This window comes from Mirounga angustirostris, unplaced genomic scaffold, assembly GCF_029215605.1.
Source record: "Mirounga angustirostris isolate CCGP_5_RB_7025 unplaced genomic scaffold, mMirAng1.0.hap1 SCAF_1, whole genome shotgun sequence".
Taxonomy (NCBI): domain Eukaryota; kingdom Metazoa; phylum Chordata; class Mammalia; order Carnivora; family Phocidae; genus Mirounga; species Mirounga angustirostris.
The window spans coordinates 11,299,394-11,317,603 of NW_026991709.1; the positions used below are offsets into that span (position 1 = coordinate 11,299,394).

At 48.9% G+C, this 18,210-nt stretch overlaps 1 protein-coding gene across 4 annotated transcripts; it reads right to left on the reverse strand.

The window, feature by feature from the left end:
- Positions 1 to 5,894: 5,894 nt before the first annotated feature.
- On the reverse strand, positions 5,895 to 15,779 carry SMIM11 (small integral membrane protein 11). Of its 4 annotated transcripts, none has more exons than XR_006795479.3 (5): positions 15,641 to 15,779; positions 12,542 to 12,624; positions 11,803 to 11,905; positions 6,512 to 6,817; positions 5,895 to 6,095 (listed from the first exon to the last, which is right to left on the reverse strand). XR_006795479.3 is itself a non-coding variant. In XM_045902500.3 (5 exons), the coding sequence occupies exons 3-4, from the start codon at positions 11,812 to 11,814 to the stop codon at positions 6,653 to 6,655; spliced, it is 177 nt and encodes a 58-aa protein (XP_045758456.1). In that variant the 5' UTR covers positions 11,815 to 11,905; positions 12,542 to 12,624; positions 15,641 to 15,779; the 3' UTR covers positions 5,901 to 6,095; positions 6,640 to 6,652. The 4 variants fall into 4 exon arrangements, 3 of the variants coding, with proteins under 3 accessions (XP_045758456.1, XP_045758457.1, XP_064435213.1); XM_045902500.3 differs by having other exon boundaries at positions 5,901 to 6,095; positions 6,640 to 6,817; XM_045902501.3 differs by lacking the exon at positions 12,542 to 12,624 and having other exon boundaries at positions 5,901 to 6,095; positions 6,640 to 6,817.
- Positions 15,780 to 18,210: the final 2,431 nt, after the last annotated feature.

Below are 18,210 nucleotides of genomic sequence, written 5' to 3' on the forward strand. Positions count from 1 at the left end.
ACTCCCCGCTGAGCAGGGAGCCCGATGCGGGACTCGATCCCAGGACTCCAGGATCATGACCTGAGCCGAAGGCAGTCGCTTAACCAACTGAGCCACCCAGGCGCCCGAGGTGACGCTTTCTAAAGCCCCCAAGACTTTTTGTTTGAATTATTCAGTTCCTGAAATACATTCCGTGTGTCTCTGCCTCGTGAAGCAGAGTATGAGAACACAGCTGAACCTTCCTTTAGAGACTAAGGTCATCATTGGGAACATAATGTCCTAATGTGCGGTGTTCCCGGTGTGGGGTTGTGGCGATCATACAGTGAGTTCTCAGAGACTTGGTGGGCTTCATAAAGACCACCTTTCTTGCTCTAAGAGTAGTGGAGACCCAACCACAGACAGAGTTAAGAAGGTAGCCCACCTCCACCACCAAAAATCAAGAAGTGCCAAGGGGGCAGTACAAGGCTAATATGATGGATCCATGGTCATCAAGAATCCAGAGTCCTATCTTTTTACTCCACTGTCCCAACCTGGTTCCATCTTCATAGTCCCAAATGGCTGCTGAACAAGCCATTGCATTAGCACTCCGTGCAGCAAAGAAGGAGAAAGAGAGGAAGAAGTGTTCATCTCTTCCCTTTTTAAGGGGCCTTCCTGGAAGTCCCACATAACACTTCCACTTAAATGTCACCGGCAAGACTTAGTTGCAAGGGAAGCTGGGAAATGTAGTCTTTTATTTGGGGGAGGCAATGTGGATAGCTAAAATCAGGATTCTATTGCTAGGGAGAAGAGGAAGAAGAATGCTGAGGTAGGCAACTGGCAGTCTTGGCCACATTCCCTGCTCCCTTTCCTTTTGGTGTGACAGTCATCCGCTCATCAACATTCCAGCACCTTCTGTGTGGTGGAAGAGGGAACCAAAGAAAATAAGCTCTGGCCCTGGAGGCAGTCAGAGTCTCATGGTGGGGGTACCTCTCAGTCAGTGAGATGTTAGAGGTTTGGGGAGTGGGGGCTCCGAGTTCTGGGTCTGGTGCTGGGAGTCCTGGGCAGAGCCACAGAAGATAGTGTGGGGACCAGAGGAAGCGTGGGGATCTCATCACAGGGAGAAAAGGCCAAGCCAGGCAGGAGCTTGAACAGGTGCACAAAATCTACCCACCTCCCACTCAGGCAGGCAGGGGGTGTGTGAGTGAGTGTGTGTGAGTGAGTGTCTGGGTGAGAAATGAGTATGTGACCGTGAGTGTATGTCATGTGACAGTTGTGTGTGTGAGGTGTGAGAGTGTGACCATGAGAATTTTGTGTGTGTGAAATTACGTGTAAGAGGTGTGTGTGTGAGAGAGAGAGATGTGTGTGGGTATGTGGGACTCTTTGTGAGTGTGTAAGACTCTGTGAGAGTTGTGTGTATGAGACCTTGTGAGACTTGTGTGTGAGTGTGTGTGTGAAATGTGAGTGTGTGTGTGAGACGTGGCTGTGTGAACACGGGGTGTGTGCTGGGCGGAGGGGGCGGAAAGACAGGAAGAATGGGCGGGAGAAGGGCCAGGATGGAGGAGGACAACAGGGCTGAGTGAGAAGTTGTCGGGCCTCATGCAGAGGAAGGACAAGCACTGGGGGGCAGAGGCATCACTTGGCCCACCGAGGGGACAGAACCCTGCGTGTGACTTTTCAGGCCTGACCGCAGGCAACTGCAAGGCTTTACCCCGCAGGCCGCATGGGGGAAGCTGCCCTCCCCACACCGGGCGTGGGGACAGCCGGGGCCGTGCGATCTCTGACGGGTCACACATCTGCACCCCCAGCCTGGCACCTTCATTCCTGGGCTCCTTGGCCCGGGTCGTCAGGCTCCTCTGAGGCTGAGACATCCTCACGGGGAAGGGGAAGGTTTGGGGACACTTTGCCCTCTGACTCAGTCAGGTGCTCATGGGGGAAACGGAGCAGGGCCAGCTGGTCCTTCCTCAGGTGCCATCTTGTACCCTCAGAGGAAGTGGTTAAAGGCTTAACTCTTCCATTTTGGGCTTGTCGCCTGGATCAGCTACTCTGACACCTGACAGTTCAGCTCTCTCCCACCCACAAGCACCCAGAAGTGGGGAGACACCACAGAGGTTACAGGGGAATAGGGAGGAAGGTACCACCGTCTGAGGGGAAAGGCAGGAGAGGATTGCAGAGCCTGGCTCCTCGCGGCTCTAGTCAAGCCACAATGGCTCTCCCCACTGCACCCAGCAGCCCTCCCACATTGGGAACAGAAGGCCTTGTGCCAAGCCAGAGGGGAAATTGAAGTCACCCCCATGGCTTCCAAGGCCTTCAGGGCCTGGTCCCGAGATGCCCCCCCCGGGGTCCCTCCCACTTCCTCCTGCAGCCGGTCCCCCTTCCTCTGTGTCTCCTTCAGCCTTGATCATGCTCCAGCTTCCTCCTTCCAGAAGAGCCTTTCCTTCAATTCTGCCTTCCCCTATGGCTACGGAGGTCTCTCTCCCCTCCCAGGAGGCACACAGCTTGCTGCAAAGTTGGGAGTCACAGAACACTTCTTTCACAGTTTTCAAGTTATCAGCTCCCTATGTTTTCAGGGGAAGTACCTCCAAATTTCATCTGATGGGGCAAACTGTGAATCTGAAAAAAGGACAATCAGTACATTAGAGAGTGTCCCAAACATTTGGAAACACAACGAAAATACTGAGCCAATGATTTGAAAACTAAGCAGTTATTCGTAACTAACACATTGTGCAGAAATGTTTCTGTCCTGGCCAACTGGGGGCCTTAGACGGGGCTATTAACAGCTCTGTGCCTCTGTCTCCTTATCTGAGGATAATGACAGCTGGTGGAGGTAATAGAAGTAGAGCACGTGGGAGAGTAAGGGCTGAACGAGGAGTCATGCTACCTCGCTGTCTCCGGATCTTCGCCGTCCTACCCTGGATGCTCTTTCCCAAACTCGGCTTCCGGGGCTCATCTCCTTCTGTCTGTTTAAAGCTCAAAAGAAGGTCCAGGGACCACCTCCTTGGGATCCCCTGAGGATCTGTGGTGGGTCTGGAGTCTAGCCCAGGAATCTGCATGTTAAACGGCCGCTCGTGTATGCTGATGTTGGAGAACTCAGCCTCAGTTCTCTTTTCCCTCCAGAATCTCTCCGTCATCCCCTGGCTTTGCTCCAGCACACTGGTGACCTGCACGGGACAGCTGATGTCAAGGAGCATCCATGTAAGCAGGTCAGGTGTCAAGGCCCAGGCATCTCATTGAACTGAGTCATTTAGACAGCTGTGTTTCCCTAGAGATGATCATTTGGACGCTGTCTGGGGAGAGGTGACACTTTCTAAAGCCCCTGAGACTTTTTGTTTGAATTATTCAGTTCCTGAAATACATTCTGTGTGTCTCTGCCTCGTGAAGCAGAGTATGAGAACACAGCTGAACCTTCCTTTAGAGACTAAGGTCATCATTGGGAACATAATGTCCTAATGTGCGGTGTTCCCGGTGTGGGGTTGTGGCGATCATACAGTGAGTTCTCAGAGACTTGGTGGGCTTCATAAAGACCACCTCTCTTGCTCTAAGGTATTTCAATATGTTGTCAGCTTGAAACCAATAAAAAGGTGTTGGGGTGTGTCTAATAAGATTAAAGAGGATCTGTGTAAGGGGATCCTGGGGCTCCCCTGTGGGAGAGAACACAGATTTCAGCTTATGCTCTCTGAAACATCTTTCAGCTACTCAGGGGTGGTCTCCTCTTTATGGATTTGCTCACGATTGTGATCCAGAGAGGGGCTGGCTAGCTGCAGGCCACATGGGGTCCCGGTTGTGGGCCTTACCAATCTCTCTATCTGCCTACATTCGCCCATGCATGCATGCATCCAACCAAGCAATTCTTTAAACTCAAACCATAAATCTACTGACTTCGGGCATATGGAATGGAATGGTTGTCAGTAACTCCAGGAGGTGTTACTCATCTCCCCCTGGTGGTAGAAAAGAGTGTGTACGAAAGGTGACGGGGAAAAAAACCAACACTACAAAAAACCCATGGGTATGGTCAATGGTTTAAGTTCAATCCTTAGGTCCCCCTCTACCAAATTTTCCAAGATGACCCCATGTTCCACAGATTCCAGAGCCGAGTTTTAAGTCCCCCTAGAAAAGCGCCTGTGTTTAAAATAAATGTGACCATCCACTGCTTAGGCATATTTAGATTCCCCAGGAAAGCCAACAGCCCCCGTGCTTGGATTTCTGAGGAGCACAGCAGGGAATGCACGTGGAGGGAAGATGGCCAGAGGTGATGGGTGTGATGCCGCGTGGGAGCCAGGAATGCCTTAGATCCCCAGAGAGGGAAGGAAGCAGAGGCAGAGTTCCTAGACCACGGTGGGTGGGTGGGTGGCCAGCCAGGCTGCACAGGGCACCCTGACAAAGGCAGGAGCGTTGGCCGTGGCCCAGGGTCAGTTCTGGGCCCCACCTGAGCAAGTCAGGGAAGTGTTGGGGTCGGAGGGCAGAAATCCTAGGGCATTACACTTCTGTTCCGGCATCTCTTCGTGCACCATGAGACCCAGGCCCTATTGACTATTTGGGGATTTGTAGCTTGTTGGGTCAAGCTACAAATGTAAACTCTGCTTTCTAAATTGTGATTAAGAGCATCCAGCAATCACAGTAAAATTCGAGAAAGATAGAATTCCTTTTACACCTCTTGTTTAAAATTCAAAGTTCCACCAACCTGGGCCAGAGTGGGGTGGACATCTATTAATATACAGTTGATCCTTCAACAATGCAGAGATTAGGGGTGCCAAACCCCTGTGTAGTCAAAAATCCACGTGTTTTAACTTTTGACTCCCCAAAACTTAATAGCCTACCGTTGACCAGAAGTCTTACCGACTAACATAAAGTTGATTAACACATATTCTGTGTATGTATTATATAACGTATTCTTCAAGCTAGAGAAAAAATGTTAAGAAAAACATAAGGAGGGCGCCTGGGTGGCTCAGTTGGTTAAGCAACTGCCTTCAGCTCAGGTCATGATCCTGGAGTCCCGGGATCGAGTCCCGCATCGGGCTCCCTGCTCGGCGGGGAGTCTGCTTCTCCCTCTGACCCTCCCCTCTCTCATGCTGTCTCTCATTCTCTCTCTTGCAAAATAAAAAAAAAAAAAAGAAAAAGAAAAACATAAGGAAAATACATTTACAGTGCTGTCCTGTATTTATTGAAAAAAACCTGCTTATAAGTGGAGCCCCATAGTTCAAACCCATGGGGTTCAAGGATCAATCGTACGCTCATGCAAATTTTCCCCGTGGCCACCAGCAAAGGCACCAAACCAAACACTGCACCCTATGTATCCTCATCCCTCACCCACTCTGGTATCCAGAGAAGTGAGACAACAGGAATCTTTTAATAGAGATCTCAGTCTGTTAGGTGCTGAGTCAAAAAAATTCTTAGTATCACTCCTCTCAGATCTGGAAGTCTCCTTGGCTTAGCGCCCTCCTTCATCTCTTACCAGCAAACCCCAACAAGCAAACCGGGGGGAGAGGACAGTACACCCGCTCTTCTTACTCTCTCATGACAGGACTCAGGGATGTGAGTTCTTCCGAGTCTCCCACCCAGTGTGGCCGGCGGGTCTCACCCTGTAGCCCTCCCCACGGGGACCCTCCTGGGTCAGCAGAGGCGCCAACGCTCCCCAGGCAAGCGAGCGGGCAGCTTCCCTCCACCCCAACAGTGAAAACATGGCAGAAGGCGGGCTAGAGAAGAGCGGTGTGCGGGGAGGGCAGCAGAGGAGAGGGCCGGAGGGCCGGGGAGGGCTGGCAGCCGAGCCTTCCACCCCTAGAGCAGAAGCCACTTCTCCTGCGGCCTAGTCCTGTGTCAAGAGCACCTGTGACCTGGCTCCCAGAGCTGAGACGGGCTGGGGGGGTGCGGGCTTGCAAAACTCCCTCCCCTCACAACATGGCGGGTGTGTGTCTGTGTGAGACCGAAAGACTTTGGCTTATTCCAGAGACAGAGACCCCCTTTTTTACAAAGGTATTTTATTTTAGTAAACAAAATACGGGTTCTTTTAAGAGCATAAAAAAGTTCATATAATTTTTAGTTAACCCTACAGGTTGGGAGTTTATCCTCTGACACATCATTCAGTAATTCTCGTCTTTCTTCTCAGCTGGAATCCACTCAGGCTGACATTTAAATTGCACATTCTAGAAAGGAAGACCAAAAGGACAAGTATGAAACGTCTGAATGTTTTACTTGCTCGGCATTACCCCTCAGGCTCAGCCATTTCAACTTAACAAATGGAAACCACTGAAGTCTGTCTAATAAAGAATGTATTTTCAACCTCACGATTTTCTGCCCAGCTAAACATCCCCCCTGGTTAAAACCAGGCTCGAGGCTGGAGGGAAAATGAAGGGTCAGTCCTGCTGCCACCAACGCCCCCCTTCCCTGGAGGCCTCCGTGGATGCCTGTGGGTGGGGAGAAGCATTTATGACCCACACCCCGTCTTTCCCTTCCTCTTCTCGGTCTAACACACAAAAGGAGGACTCTGCCTGGGACAGAACTTCAACCTGCAACATTTCAAAGAGAACGGGCTTCCCTTGCCCGTTTTAACTTTGCTCACCCTTGTGCCAACTCCTGAGTTTCAGTCAGAAAAACACCTTTTCCAAAAAAAGGAAGGGTCCCTGACAGGAACTTCTTTGGCCTGGCAGAATGCCCACCGGACATTCCGCATGTGCGAAGTCCCAGTACCTCTGGTTTCCCTTTAGTTCTCTTTCTTCTCGGACTGCTGCTTTTTCCCAGCTTCCAGTTTTTGCTGTTTTGCTTCCAACCTTTTCCTTTGGTATATTTTGACTCCGGCAAATGCCAGGCAGAGAATTAAGGTTTTGGCTGCCAAGATATACAGTAGCAGGGGCACGTGTTCAAGGACCTTAAAGAAGAAAGCAAGCGTTCTAAATGTTCCATGATTGATAAGAAAGGTTTCTTTCATGTTCCTTCATTTAACAAACCTTTACTGTCTACCTCTTATGTAACAGGCACGAGGCGAGGTGCTGGGGCCACACAGGTGACCAGGACAGACAAGGTCCCCAGGCCCACACCGGTGAGTCGAGGCTTACCTCTGCCCTCCATCACACTCCCCTGCTGCTGGCTTCACAAGAGAACCACCCGTGGACCGCTGACGTAACTCTGGTCTCTCACAACCGGACCACGCACTTTGCCAGTCCCCCAGGCCCTCTGCTTCTGAGGCGGCCCCGTGGTCCAGGGAAAGGAGATGGAGCCGGGGGCCCAACGACCACGCGACCGGGGTCAGTCACGGGACTTTCTGAGCTTCTGCCCCTTCGAGGGAGGCGAGACCAGACCTTCCTTCTGGATTCTCCAACTTTAGCATGCTACACTTTCTTCCTGGTCGTGGCTACTCACTAGCACCAGCCCTTGGAAGGTAAAATAAATATAAAAAGACAAAGAAATTCAAAACACAAGGGGCGCCTGGGTGGCTCAGTCGGTTAGGCATCTGACTCCTGATCTCAGCTCAGGTCTTGATCTGAGGGTTGCAAGTTCAAGCCCCGTGCTGGGCTCCACACACAGCATGGAGCCTACGTGAAAAAAAAAAAAATTCAGAACGCGAAAACGTAGCTACTTATTAACTGTTCTATAATTTCCTGTTACAGGGAAGCTTTAACCCATGGGCTAAGGGCGCCTGGGTGGCTCAGTTGGTTGGGCGACTGTCTTCGGCTCAGGTCATGATCCTGGAATCCCGGGATCGAGTCCCAGGATCGAGTCCCGCATCGAGGCCCGCATCGAGTCCCGCATCAGGCTCCCTGCTCGGCGGGGAGTCTGCTTCTCCCTCTGACCCTCCCCCCCTCATGCTCTTTCTCTCTCTCAAATAAATAAATAAAATCTGAAAAAAAACCCCAAAAAACCCATGGGCTAAAATGATACCTGGGGAATAGCTATGGATTTGAATTACTCTCTGTACTAGTAGGTACACTATTATGATAGTCTCTGTAGCACAAGAGCATCAAGGCAAATACTATACTTGTCTCAGAAACATGATTAATATGACCTGAATAACAGTTATGAGCTTTTGTGATTAAAAAGTCCTTCCCAAATAAAGGTATGCTTTTTTTGAATGATCACCATTCTAGAGGACTAGGTAGGATTTATTCCAATGAAATCACTCAATTGCCAAACATCACTTATTATATGCAATTCCTATATAATGGGCTTCTACTACGGAAAGAACATTTGTCTCTCCTTGCAACAGTTTAACTCAACCGGTCAGAGAAAACTTCAGTTGGGAACAACATGCTCACAGAGCTGGAGGCCTGGGAGAGATTTCACAGATGACTTAGTCCACCACCCTGTTTCACAAACAAGGAGAGGGAAGCTCCTGGTGGGGGGTGGGGGAGAGGCCAACCCACGTCACACAGCGAATTCACAAGGAGGCCAGACTCAGAATGAAACGTTCTAACCCCTACGCCAGTCTTCTTTCCACTGTGTCCCAATTTCTAAGGAAATGGAATTAACGAAATCATAAATTATGTGCATAGGTGTTTGTACAATTTTATTAGAATTCTTTTTTTTTTTTTTTTAAGATTTTATTTATTTGACAGAGAGAGACACAGCGAGAGAGGGAACACAAGCAGGGGGAGTGGGAGAGGGAGAAGCAGGCTTCCCGCCGAGCAGAGAGCCCGATGCGGGGCTCGATCCCAGGACCCTGGCACCATGATCTGAGCCGAAGGCAGACACTTAACAACTGAGCCACCCAGGCGCCCTAATTTTATTAAAATTCTTGATGACTCAGACCTAGACGTAGATTTCACACGCAGAAGATGGAGCATCAGTTAGGCCTACTGGAAGCTTACTGTGCACTTAGTGACTCCCTTACGTTCTCCCCTGGGACCCTCACCGGATCCCCAGGAGGCAGGCAGACTGTCCTAACTGTGGCTGAGAAAGCATAAACTCTGGAAAGATTAGGTCTGACCGAGTTCTCGGACTCTCCAAAGCCCGAACTCTCTTCATTACACGACGCTGTAATATCTACCATGTTCTCCCCAACCCTCCCCAGTTTTACAGCTAAATTATGCAAATAAATGATGCCTTGGCTACTGAGTTTCCCTAAGGCAGCTGGAGTCACTACCTCTGAAATTATTTAGCTGGTTACTTATGGATATTTGAGGAAGGTTGCCATGTGATGCAGAAGGAATATATCAGATCACAAAAGGAGGAACCCAAATATTTAAATCGTCTGAATTTAACTAAAACGGTTAAGAACACAAGAACACTGAGTAACTGGATAATAGTTTTCAACCACTAACGGGAAAGAATAAATACAACATACACGCTTCAGAAAGATCACTCCAGCAAGAGCACAAAAGGCTAATAAAAAAATTGCAAGAGTGAACCTTTTTCTCCTGACAAATATAAGCAGCTCAGAACACAGATCTTCCTCATAGCTAACCTCCACTACCTCCCCCAAACAATCCCCTAATTCATCTATTTTCTTGAAGGTTCTCAGTCACAATGAGGCTTGACTCCATGTTTACAAACCAGCTTTGAAAGAAAAAAAAATGCTAAATGTTCTTTTACTTTATTTCCTTGGAGGCAAAAATCAACAGTTTAGAGGTGGAAACCCCATTTTATGTTCACTAGGTAGATCTAGGCCAACTGAAGCACTAATCCACGTGGGAAAAGTTACTCTTCCAGTTCTCTCCATCTCTACGGCTGGGTCTGTGGGTCCTATTATGATGGAGCCCACATCACAGCCCACGGCTCCCTGTGATGTGAAAAGGGGACAGCTTTAGCAGGGACAGGAATGGAGATCTCAACCAGAAGTTAGAAAATGCACCAAATTGTTACTACATCAACACATGGACAGAGGTAAGTGGTTTTAAGGCTTATTTTCTTCTTAAAGGTAGTGGACACAGGAGGCAGCAAGATGCAGAAGTTTCGGGACTGGGAGAGGGCAGAGCGGTGGCAGCAGAGGTCAAGGACACTACACGGGCTTAGAGCAAAGGGTTTCCGGGATCCATTCCTGCCCCGCTAGGGTACCAAGCTTCCGTTGTGCTAGATTCTCCTCTGATTTCTAACGAGCCCCTCATTTTAACTCTCAAAACAAACCAACCTTCAAGAGGGCAAATGAATAAAATATTGTGGGGGTGGATGAGATCTATACCAATTTTAAAAATAAATCCCCAATACTTGTGTAATAAGGACAGCTAATTTTTTCAACAATGAGGTCACACTCTGTTGCTAATGCACAACATTAACTGTTACTGACGGCCACAGGCCCCCTGAGCCGGAAAGGGAAGCCCGCAGGATGTACTGTGAGCTACCTGATCCTCCCGCCTTCCAGAGCTCTATGAGGTCAGGGTGCAAGGAGAGGCCACTTCCTTCTGACATTACAAGGAAAGGCCCCCTTTTAAACATGAGGATGCTCCCTGGCAGCCACAGAGCTGTGTATCTGCTCGAAGTTGGAAAGGTGTGGGCAGATTTTGTCCCTGACATCAGAATGAACTCTTTTTGTCACAAGCAGGATTGGCTTGGGTGCTCAAATGAACGCTTTCATCCCCACTGACTGTGGCCACCGCAGAGAGGACAAGCCCTTCCCTAAATCCCACCCCATGCTGCTTTCTGTTTCTTCCCCTTATAGCCCCTCACTGCCTCATCTTTCCTTCCCAGCCTTTCTGCTGTGAGCCTGGAACCCCAATATAGGCTAAACAAACACTCCTCCATTTTCAACCCCTTCAAGAAACCTTCACTCTGCCTCTTACCTTCAACCAGGCTTGTCCTGGAGAATAGTCCCCATGGTCCTCCTGGGTGGCCCCCAAACCCCTACCCAAAGGAGCTGGGGAAGGAAAGGGGTTCACTCTCTCCCAGCTCCCTGGTCCTGCTTCCAGATCTTTCCAGTAAGCCTTGCAATGGAAAGCTGGTGGATGTTTTGAACAAGGAAAGGTTCATAATTGAACAAAAATACACCCAGTGAGATCGTAAGTTTGAAAATACACACACTACACTTACATATATGTAAAAAGTACTGGAAGAAAACACACCAAAACTGTTACTAGTAGCCGTCTCTGGAGGGTGAGACAACACGATTTTTACCGGATTTTATACTTCCAAAGAATCTATGATAAAATATATTTCAGTGGCTGCTCTCTTAACCAACCTTTACCACACCCCATGTACTTCAGGGATTTAAAGTGATGACTCTCCTTTCCCTCTGTGAGACCCGCCCATGAATGCCCAGAGCCCACTGAATGCCCACAGCTTGCAGGCGACCGTCTGATTGCCCTTGGACCTGTGCTCCCGGAGACTGAGTCTGTGCTACAGAAGTCAGCTAAGCTTATTCCCCAACCAGTTGAAGCTGTACTTGATGTTATAATGGATAATTTATCTAAACACAATACTTATGAAATATGCCTATGTTATAGAAGGAAAAAATTGTTTCCGTGAAAACTAAATCGAATGCTTTCAATGCATTTTCAAATTTAGGTTGAAAAAAAAAAAAGTGCTGTTGGCAACACAAATGTAAAAGATTAGGGAAGAAAAACATAAAAATCTGGAAGTATCTTGTATGTAGATTGTTTCCTAAAATATTAACCCACTTTAAAGAAACCAAAATGTGAAACTGTAGGTAAAACTTTAAAGGCACGATTTCTGCAAGAAGAGTGAGGCAGATCCGAAGTCTGTACACCCAAAGAAAGGGCCTCGCCTTCCTCCAAAAGTCTGGGGAATAAATGTACTTTTTATCTGTTTTAACTGAAAATATTACTTTTAAAGTATTATTAGGATTCCTGCTTTAATCCACTTTTTTCTTTTTAATCAACCTACATCTACAGAACTGTTATTCTGAATTTTTACAATGAGGACAAAGGAAAAAAACCAAGCCATAATGTTGAAAACTATTCTCACCTTCCAGTTCATGTTGGGCCAATGGCAAATTCACTCTGGGTCACTGCGGGCCCACTCAGACAAGCACATGAGGAGAGGAGCTGGAAGGGCAGGTCTTGCTATTCTGGTAGAGAAGAGAAGAAACAGGTCACTCGGGGTTTTCCAGAGCAGATCACCATAGGAAGACCTCTTTAATGGAGAGAAAGGGCGCATGAGCAAAGAGAGCAAGGGCTGCAGATAGGAGTCAGTGTCCCCAACAAGGTGACCCAGAGCCTGGTGGGAAGCAGATGGCCTGGCTTAGGGCTGACACAGGCTTGGGTCTTGGTGAGCAGAAACGTCTCCCCAGCTGCTCTTTGCCGGGAGTGGGAGCACAGCCCGGAGCAGAGCTAACAGTGTTGCTCCTAAGGGGACACGTGCGCCCATGCCTTTCATCTGTGGACAGAAAAGCCAAGTCCAAAACCTACTTCTCCACCCACCTCCTGCCCTGGGCAAGAGCTGGTTTGTGGATGAGTGTCTTTCTGTTTTTCAGGTCCTCTGAGTGTTAATGAAGCAAAAATTGGTTCTTAAAAAATATCTGGAGGGGAGTAAATGATAGGGAAAAAAATTGTCCTTTGAAAGCAATTGCTATCTAGAATTTCATCTCAACTGTGAGGGAGACCTAGGGGAAGGTGAAGCAGGGAGTGGAGGTCAGGGACGCAGCTGGAGCAAAGCATTTGCCCCAAGGCCTTCTCTGTGGCTATTTTTAGAATATGGCACATACCCCAAGAGTCAGAAGACTTGAGCTCTGGATGAAGAACCTACACACTCTGGTAAGTGACTTCCCTCTTGGGGCCTTGGTCCCATCTGTAAATGAAGAAAGGGGGTGTCGACTAAATGGGCTCTAGGGCCCCGGTTTTTAATGAAATTTGGCAACTTAGAGCACAATCATAGCTTCACTTCACGGTGCTGGGCTGCACGAGGGCGCATCCGCTGCATGAACTCATGCAGCCCTAGGAGGGAGAGGTTATTGTTCCATTTCAGAGACGAGGAGACAAAGTTTATGTAACGTATCCAGGGTCACACAGGGACTGGGATTTGAACCCATCCAGTGTGGCTCCAGGGTCTTATCCTGATGTAGGCAGAAAGATGTGCATTCAAAAATCATGCAGATGCTTGTCTCCACATGTACTTAGAATTAAGAAAAGCACAAGAAAATGTCACAGGCCTTTAGAAGGGGGATAATAAAAAGAACTTCAGGGAAAAATGTTTCACTAAAACTTTTACTTACAAAAACATCTAAATATAGAAAATTCATGCCTCATCTATTCAAGGTCATAGTATCTGGAAAACAGGCTGGTGGTTGGCACAAGATAACCAAGTTTTCCCCATGACTTCTTTCAAAGCCAGATAAGTTAATGATAGGAACGTACACCATAAATCTGTTTAAATGTGATGACGGTGATTGAAGGTGCTCGTTTTCTTCATGGATAAATGGCCAGGTTGTCTTTAAGTAGCAGCAGATTCTGACTTGCACTGGAGGGGTATGTTCCTAATGGATTATAACCTATTGCTAGAATTTTTACTTTCAGGAATCTCAGATAACCTCAGGGATTAGCCATATTGTAATTTGCAATGTTTAAGGTCACGTAAATTTTATTTTTATTCTAATTGAGTTGTGTACAAATATAGTAGGTTTGGCTGTTCCTAATTTTCTGAGGTCCTATTAATGTAATTAATATATTAATTACATAAATTAACATAAGAATTAATGGATTAATGTCCTATACATTAATGGATTAATGTAAGATATTGATTCCCAAGGTCAAGGACGACAAATAGGTCCAAAAAGCTCAAAGGAGGAAGTAAATTAAAAAGAACACCCAGTGGGGCCCCTGGTTGGCTCAGTCGGTAGAGCATGCACCTCTTGATCTTGGGGTGGTGAGTTCGAGCCCCACATTGGGTGTGGAGATTATTTAAGGAAATTAAAAAAAAAATAGTGTTGATTTAATAAACAACACCACCCAATGGTCTGGCCCTCTGGCAAGCCAGGACTAAGATTAAGACTAGTGTGACCTTGGACAAGCCATTTGGCCTCTTTGAGCCTCAGGTCCCTCATTTTTAAGTTCTTCAGAGGCTGGATTGTAAACACAAAGCACCATGCTCAGCATATGGAAAACATTAAATAAATATCAACCATTATTGTCACAATAAGTATCTCTCTCTCTGCTAATGGACATGCCAAGCTTAAGAACCATAAACAAGAGGCAAGCAAGGCAAAATGCAGTCAGAGCAAGACAGCAGGGACCAAGAGAGCTGGACTCTATTCTTGGTGGCACCCCTGGCAGGCACGTGACCTAGGGTAAGCCATTCACCTCTCTGAACCAACATGTTCTCACTTTAAAAACCAGAATCCAAAGAACAACTCTGCAACTCTGGCATTCGTAAGTCACCATTCTCTGGGATACCACAGAATGGGACTATGAACATTTACTGGCAGTTGCCTGGACTTCATACAGAGAGTGAGGTCATTCAAGCTCTTTAGAAAGAAACATGTTTAAAGTCAACCTGCAAACAAAGTAGCGGAAAGGATGCAGTGAGAGAGTGGGAGACTAGAAGGCTGATCAAGCCAGCTCATTCCCACCTGCTGCCTCCAAATGCTAACTTTCCCCATCGCCCTGCAATTACACGCTCCAACTCAGCCATTTCTGTAGCACCCCAGCAGGACTTTGGCAAATGAGAACAACTGAGAAAGCTAAAAATATCAGCAGGCTATTGGCTCCAGGCCATAGGCACACACACCTGCTGAGGCATCAGACAGAGCAGACAGCTCATATCTGAGGGCCGAACCGCAAAAGCCAAAAGGTGGGAACACTTTTGAGGTATAAAATCCATGAAGTGCAGGAAGGCTTTAGCCTTTCCCTAGAACTATCCACAATCCTAGCTTAAATCTGAAAAATAACAATGGCTTAGATAGAAACGATTCTGTCTCCTTTCCTGTAAAAATAGCCTCATTTTTCCTTTGCCAGTTTTCTCCTAAAAACCAGAAAAGCTATCCGCTTATTTGGGTTAGGCCAGTGAAAGCAGTCTGGACAACATATTGTCCACAATCCACGTTTTCTTCTTAGCACACCTAACAAACTCCAGGATCATCTCTCTCTTGGTGTCTACGCTCTTCGAGCCGCTAAGTAGGATACGTCAGTCTGAACGTTCCGAACCTGTTCGCGTTCCCAGTCTCTACCCTTGTCACCCCAACTCTTCACCCAATCTTTGGAAGTTGGAAGGTGCGGGGAGGAGGGAGCTAGTTGCAGGCGAACCTTGCGCATCACTCCGTGGACCGCTGAGCCCCACTCCCCGGTCACCTGGGATTCCCAGGGCCAGAGACACTGGATCTCGGCTCCCCCGTGACCGGGGGACCACGCCAGGGTCCCCTCCGCCCCGACACGTGGGGAACACCACCACCTATCCCGCTCAGACCCGGAGATCCGGGCCACGGGCGGCCGTTGCTTTCCCCGCCCATCCACAGAACAGGGTGTCCAGAACATTCGCTCATCCACCCAAACCCTCTGGCCAGAACAATTCTGGGCCCCGCCCGGAACTCGTGCCAGCCTAAACATTGCGCCTCGGGCGCCGGGTCCGCGGATTCCGCGGCGTCTGGACGCCGGAGCCAGGCAGGGGCGCTCCGCGCGTGGGAGCCGCGGCGGCCAGCCCCCTCCCGGTTCCCACCCGGGGAGCTGGCGCCGCGCGGCAAGGGGCCGGCTGGCTGGCATCCTGCACAGAACGCGCAAACGCGGGGCCGTCCACCCGACTGCCCAGGGCCCCAAAGAGCTGCCGGGCTTCGGGTCAGGGTCCCGCTGACCGGACGCGGACGTCACCGACTTACAGCTCCAGGCCGCGGAAGCTCCAGCGCCGGGACTGCACACGAACCGCAACTCCCACAATGCGGCGGGGAAACTACAGGTCCCGAAATGCACCGCACCGCGCGCCGGCGCAGTGGGCCCGGGCTGTTTCCGACGGCGCTGTGCTCGGCGCGCCGGCGCAGTGAGCCGCTGTGGGCCGGGCGTTGGGAGACTGAGCGGGGGTCACGGGTCACGATTGGCCGGGGCGGGCACTGCTGTCCAGGCCACGGTTCTGAATTTACCGGAGCTGGGGGAGGAGGGCGGCCGCAGTGCTGGGCCTCTCGCGTCCACTGCTGTCGGCGACTGAGGATCCTTGGCTCCCCAGAAGTTTCCAAATTCAGCGTTCATCTCCTCTGACAAAATGCTTGCATTTTCCTTTGGGAAAGCGCTAGCCCCCATTCTGGGTTCCCAGACTCCAGCAAACGCGCAGCACGCGCATGCGGAGTTTGGGGACGCTCAGTCCCTGCCCCACGGGAGGGCGCAAGCCGGACCCCGAATAAAGACCAGTATTCACGGAGTTCTTTCTGTGGATTGGGGAAACCAGCGAGGGGAGAATAAGCGGCTGGCGCAAGAAAACGCGCGACTTGGCAGTCACAGGCGGACCGACTCCAAATCCCACTGTGACATTTTGTGATGAAGTACAGATGTTAGGAAGCGACAAACAGAGGGTGGAGGGTTTAGTTGTGTCGACAAGCGAAGTTTTCCTATAGAAAATAACAACGCTAGCTGTGTCCTGAGCACTGTGAGGCTCTGGTCTCTCTGAAGTCTCACCACCGGCCTATAGAAGGACATAAAATAACCAATTCACGGATGAAGAAGTGGAGACGCTAAGACATTAAAGTAATTTGCCCAGGGTTTGAAAGTCAGCAAGTGCCGCAGCTGGGACCTGACTCTCAGGGGTGGATATAGATTCCCATCAGGGCAGCAACTAACATGGGCTCCTTTTGCAACCACGTGTGAACTCTGCTTGTAAGAAGGAAGTGGGATTCAGGTCATATGGAGCCAGTCGTCCAAGCGGAGGGAGCTCTAAAAGCAAAACGGGGCGGGGGCGGGGGGTGCGCTGCGGTGTACCAGCAAGTTGTTTGAATTAGCATCTTAGTTACCCAGTTGAAAGTGGCCAGCCTGGAATTTTGGGAATCCATGCTAAAGTGGCAGACTGGGGCAAGTGGTTCAACAACTGTATACCCAGCATGCTTCTAAAGATCGGCCATTTCTCCCATCCCCCAAAAGCAAAGTTGGCTGATAATCATCTACCTTGCCACTATACTTTCAGTGATGATTATAAAATGTACTTGCTTAGAAAAATCTAAATTTCTTTCCTTCCATTTGGTTTTCTGTGTCAAAGATCAAACCGGGCACCAGTGAAAGCCTTAAGGATAGACTTTATTCAGTAACTGTTGCAGTAGAGAAGAGGGCCCAGTGTAAACCAAAGTCCACTTTGATTTATGCAGTGGTAACTGGGCATTTTAAAGGGAGAATGAGGGAGTGGGGTCAGTGGGGCAGAATCAGGGAAGCGGATATTTATAAAAACCGGAGGATTAGTCAGTCTGATCTGGTTCTGTTAATAGGCACTTACCTGAAAGAGAAACAAATTTCTGTCTTTATGACCAGAGGCAAGGGTGCAGGTTAGAGCAAGTTTCCCTCTCTCGGTCAGGAGAATTACCTCCGTGAATGCTGGCATTCCAGAGACAAGACAGTTCTGGGTAGTAAAAGGTTTTTATCCCAAAGGGGGAGAGAAAAGATTTATAATTACAAGTTTTCTAAAGTAACTGCTCTTAGAGGGAATTCAGGGAGCTGATCTGCTTATCTCCAGGTTTTGGCTGGAACCAACAGTAAATTTTCCTGGCAGCTTGTTGAGCTTTCTCAGGCGGGCATTCCAAAGGGGCCTGGTGTCCTCTTAGGGATGAAGCCTTGAGCTGTTAGAAGCTATGCTAGTGTTAGTTCAAGTCTCGTAGCATGGAGAAGGGGACAAAATCATTTATACCAAGTGTATGCAGTGTTCATAAGCCAAGGTTGAGGCCTCCTTGAGGGCCCAAAAGAACCTGACCAGAGGTTAGTGAAGAAGATAGTCTTGGTCACCCGATGGAAACCTTGGATTTCTGTCTGGATCCAGACCCAAAGCCAGGATTCTGTAGCCCAGGTGGCCGCTCTGGGCACACTGGGATAAATGTTCTGTGTGCAATAGCATTTCTGGGTTTCTGATCTGAGGAAGGAGGCCACTCTTGCCACATCTGCTCTGGGAATATAAACGGCTTTCCATAACACTGTATGTAAGGCTTATGTTAGCATAATTGCACATTTGTTACCAAGAAACAGATACCTTGTAGATATCTCACTCTGGCGATAGAATCCTTGTAGTCGATGGAAGACATCCTACAAGCATGACTTGAAGAAGGGCTTCTTTTTTGAATTTTGTCTTAGTACTCTGAGACTTGAGGCCCTACTCACAATGCTGTGCTTTGCCTGAGTAGATGGGGGAGGAGAAAGGTAAGCTGGGAGGCACAAAGTCACAACCCCATACATCTGTCTTCGCTCTGACTTCCTACTCTCAGTG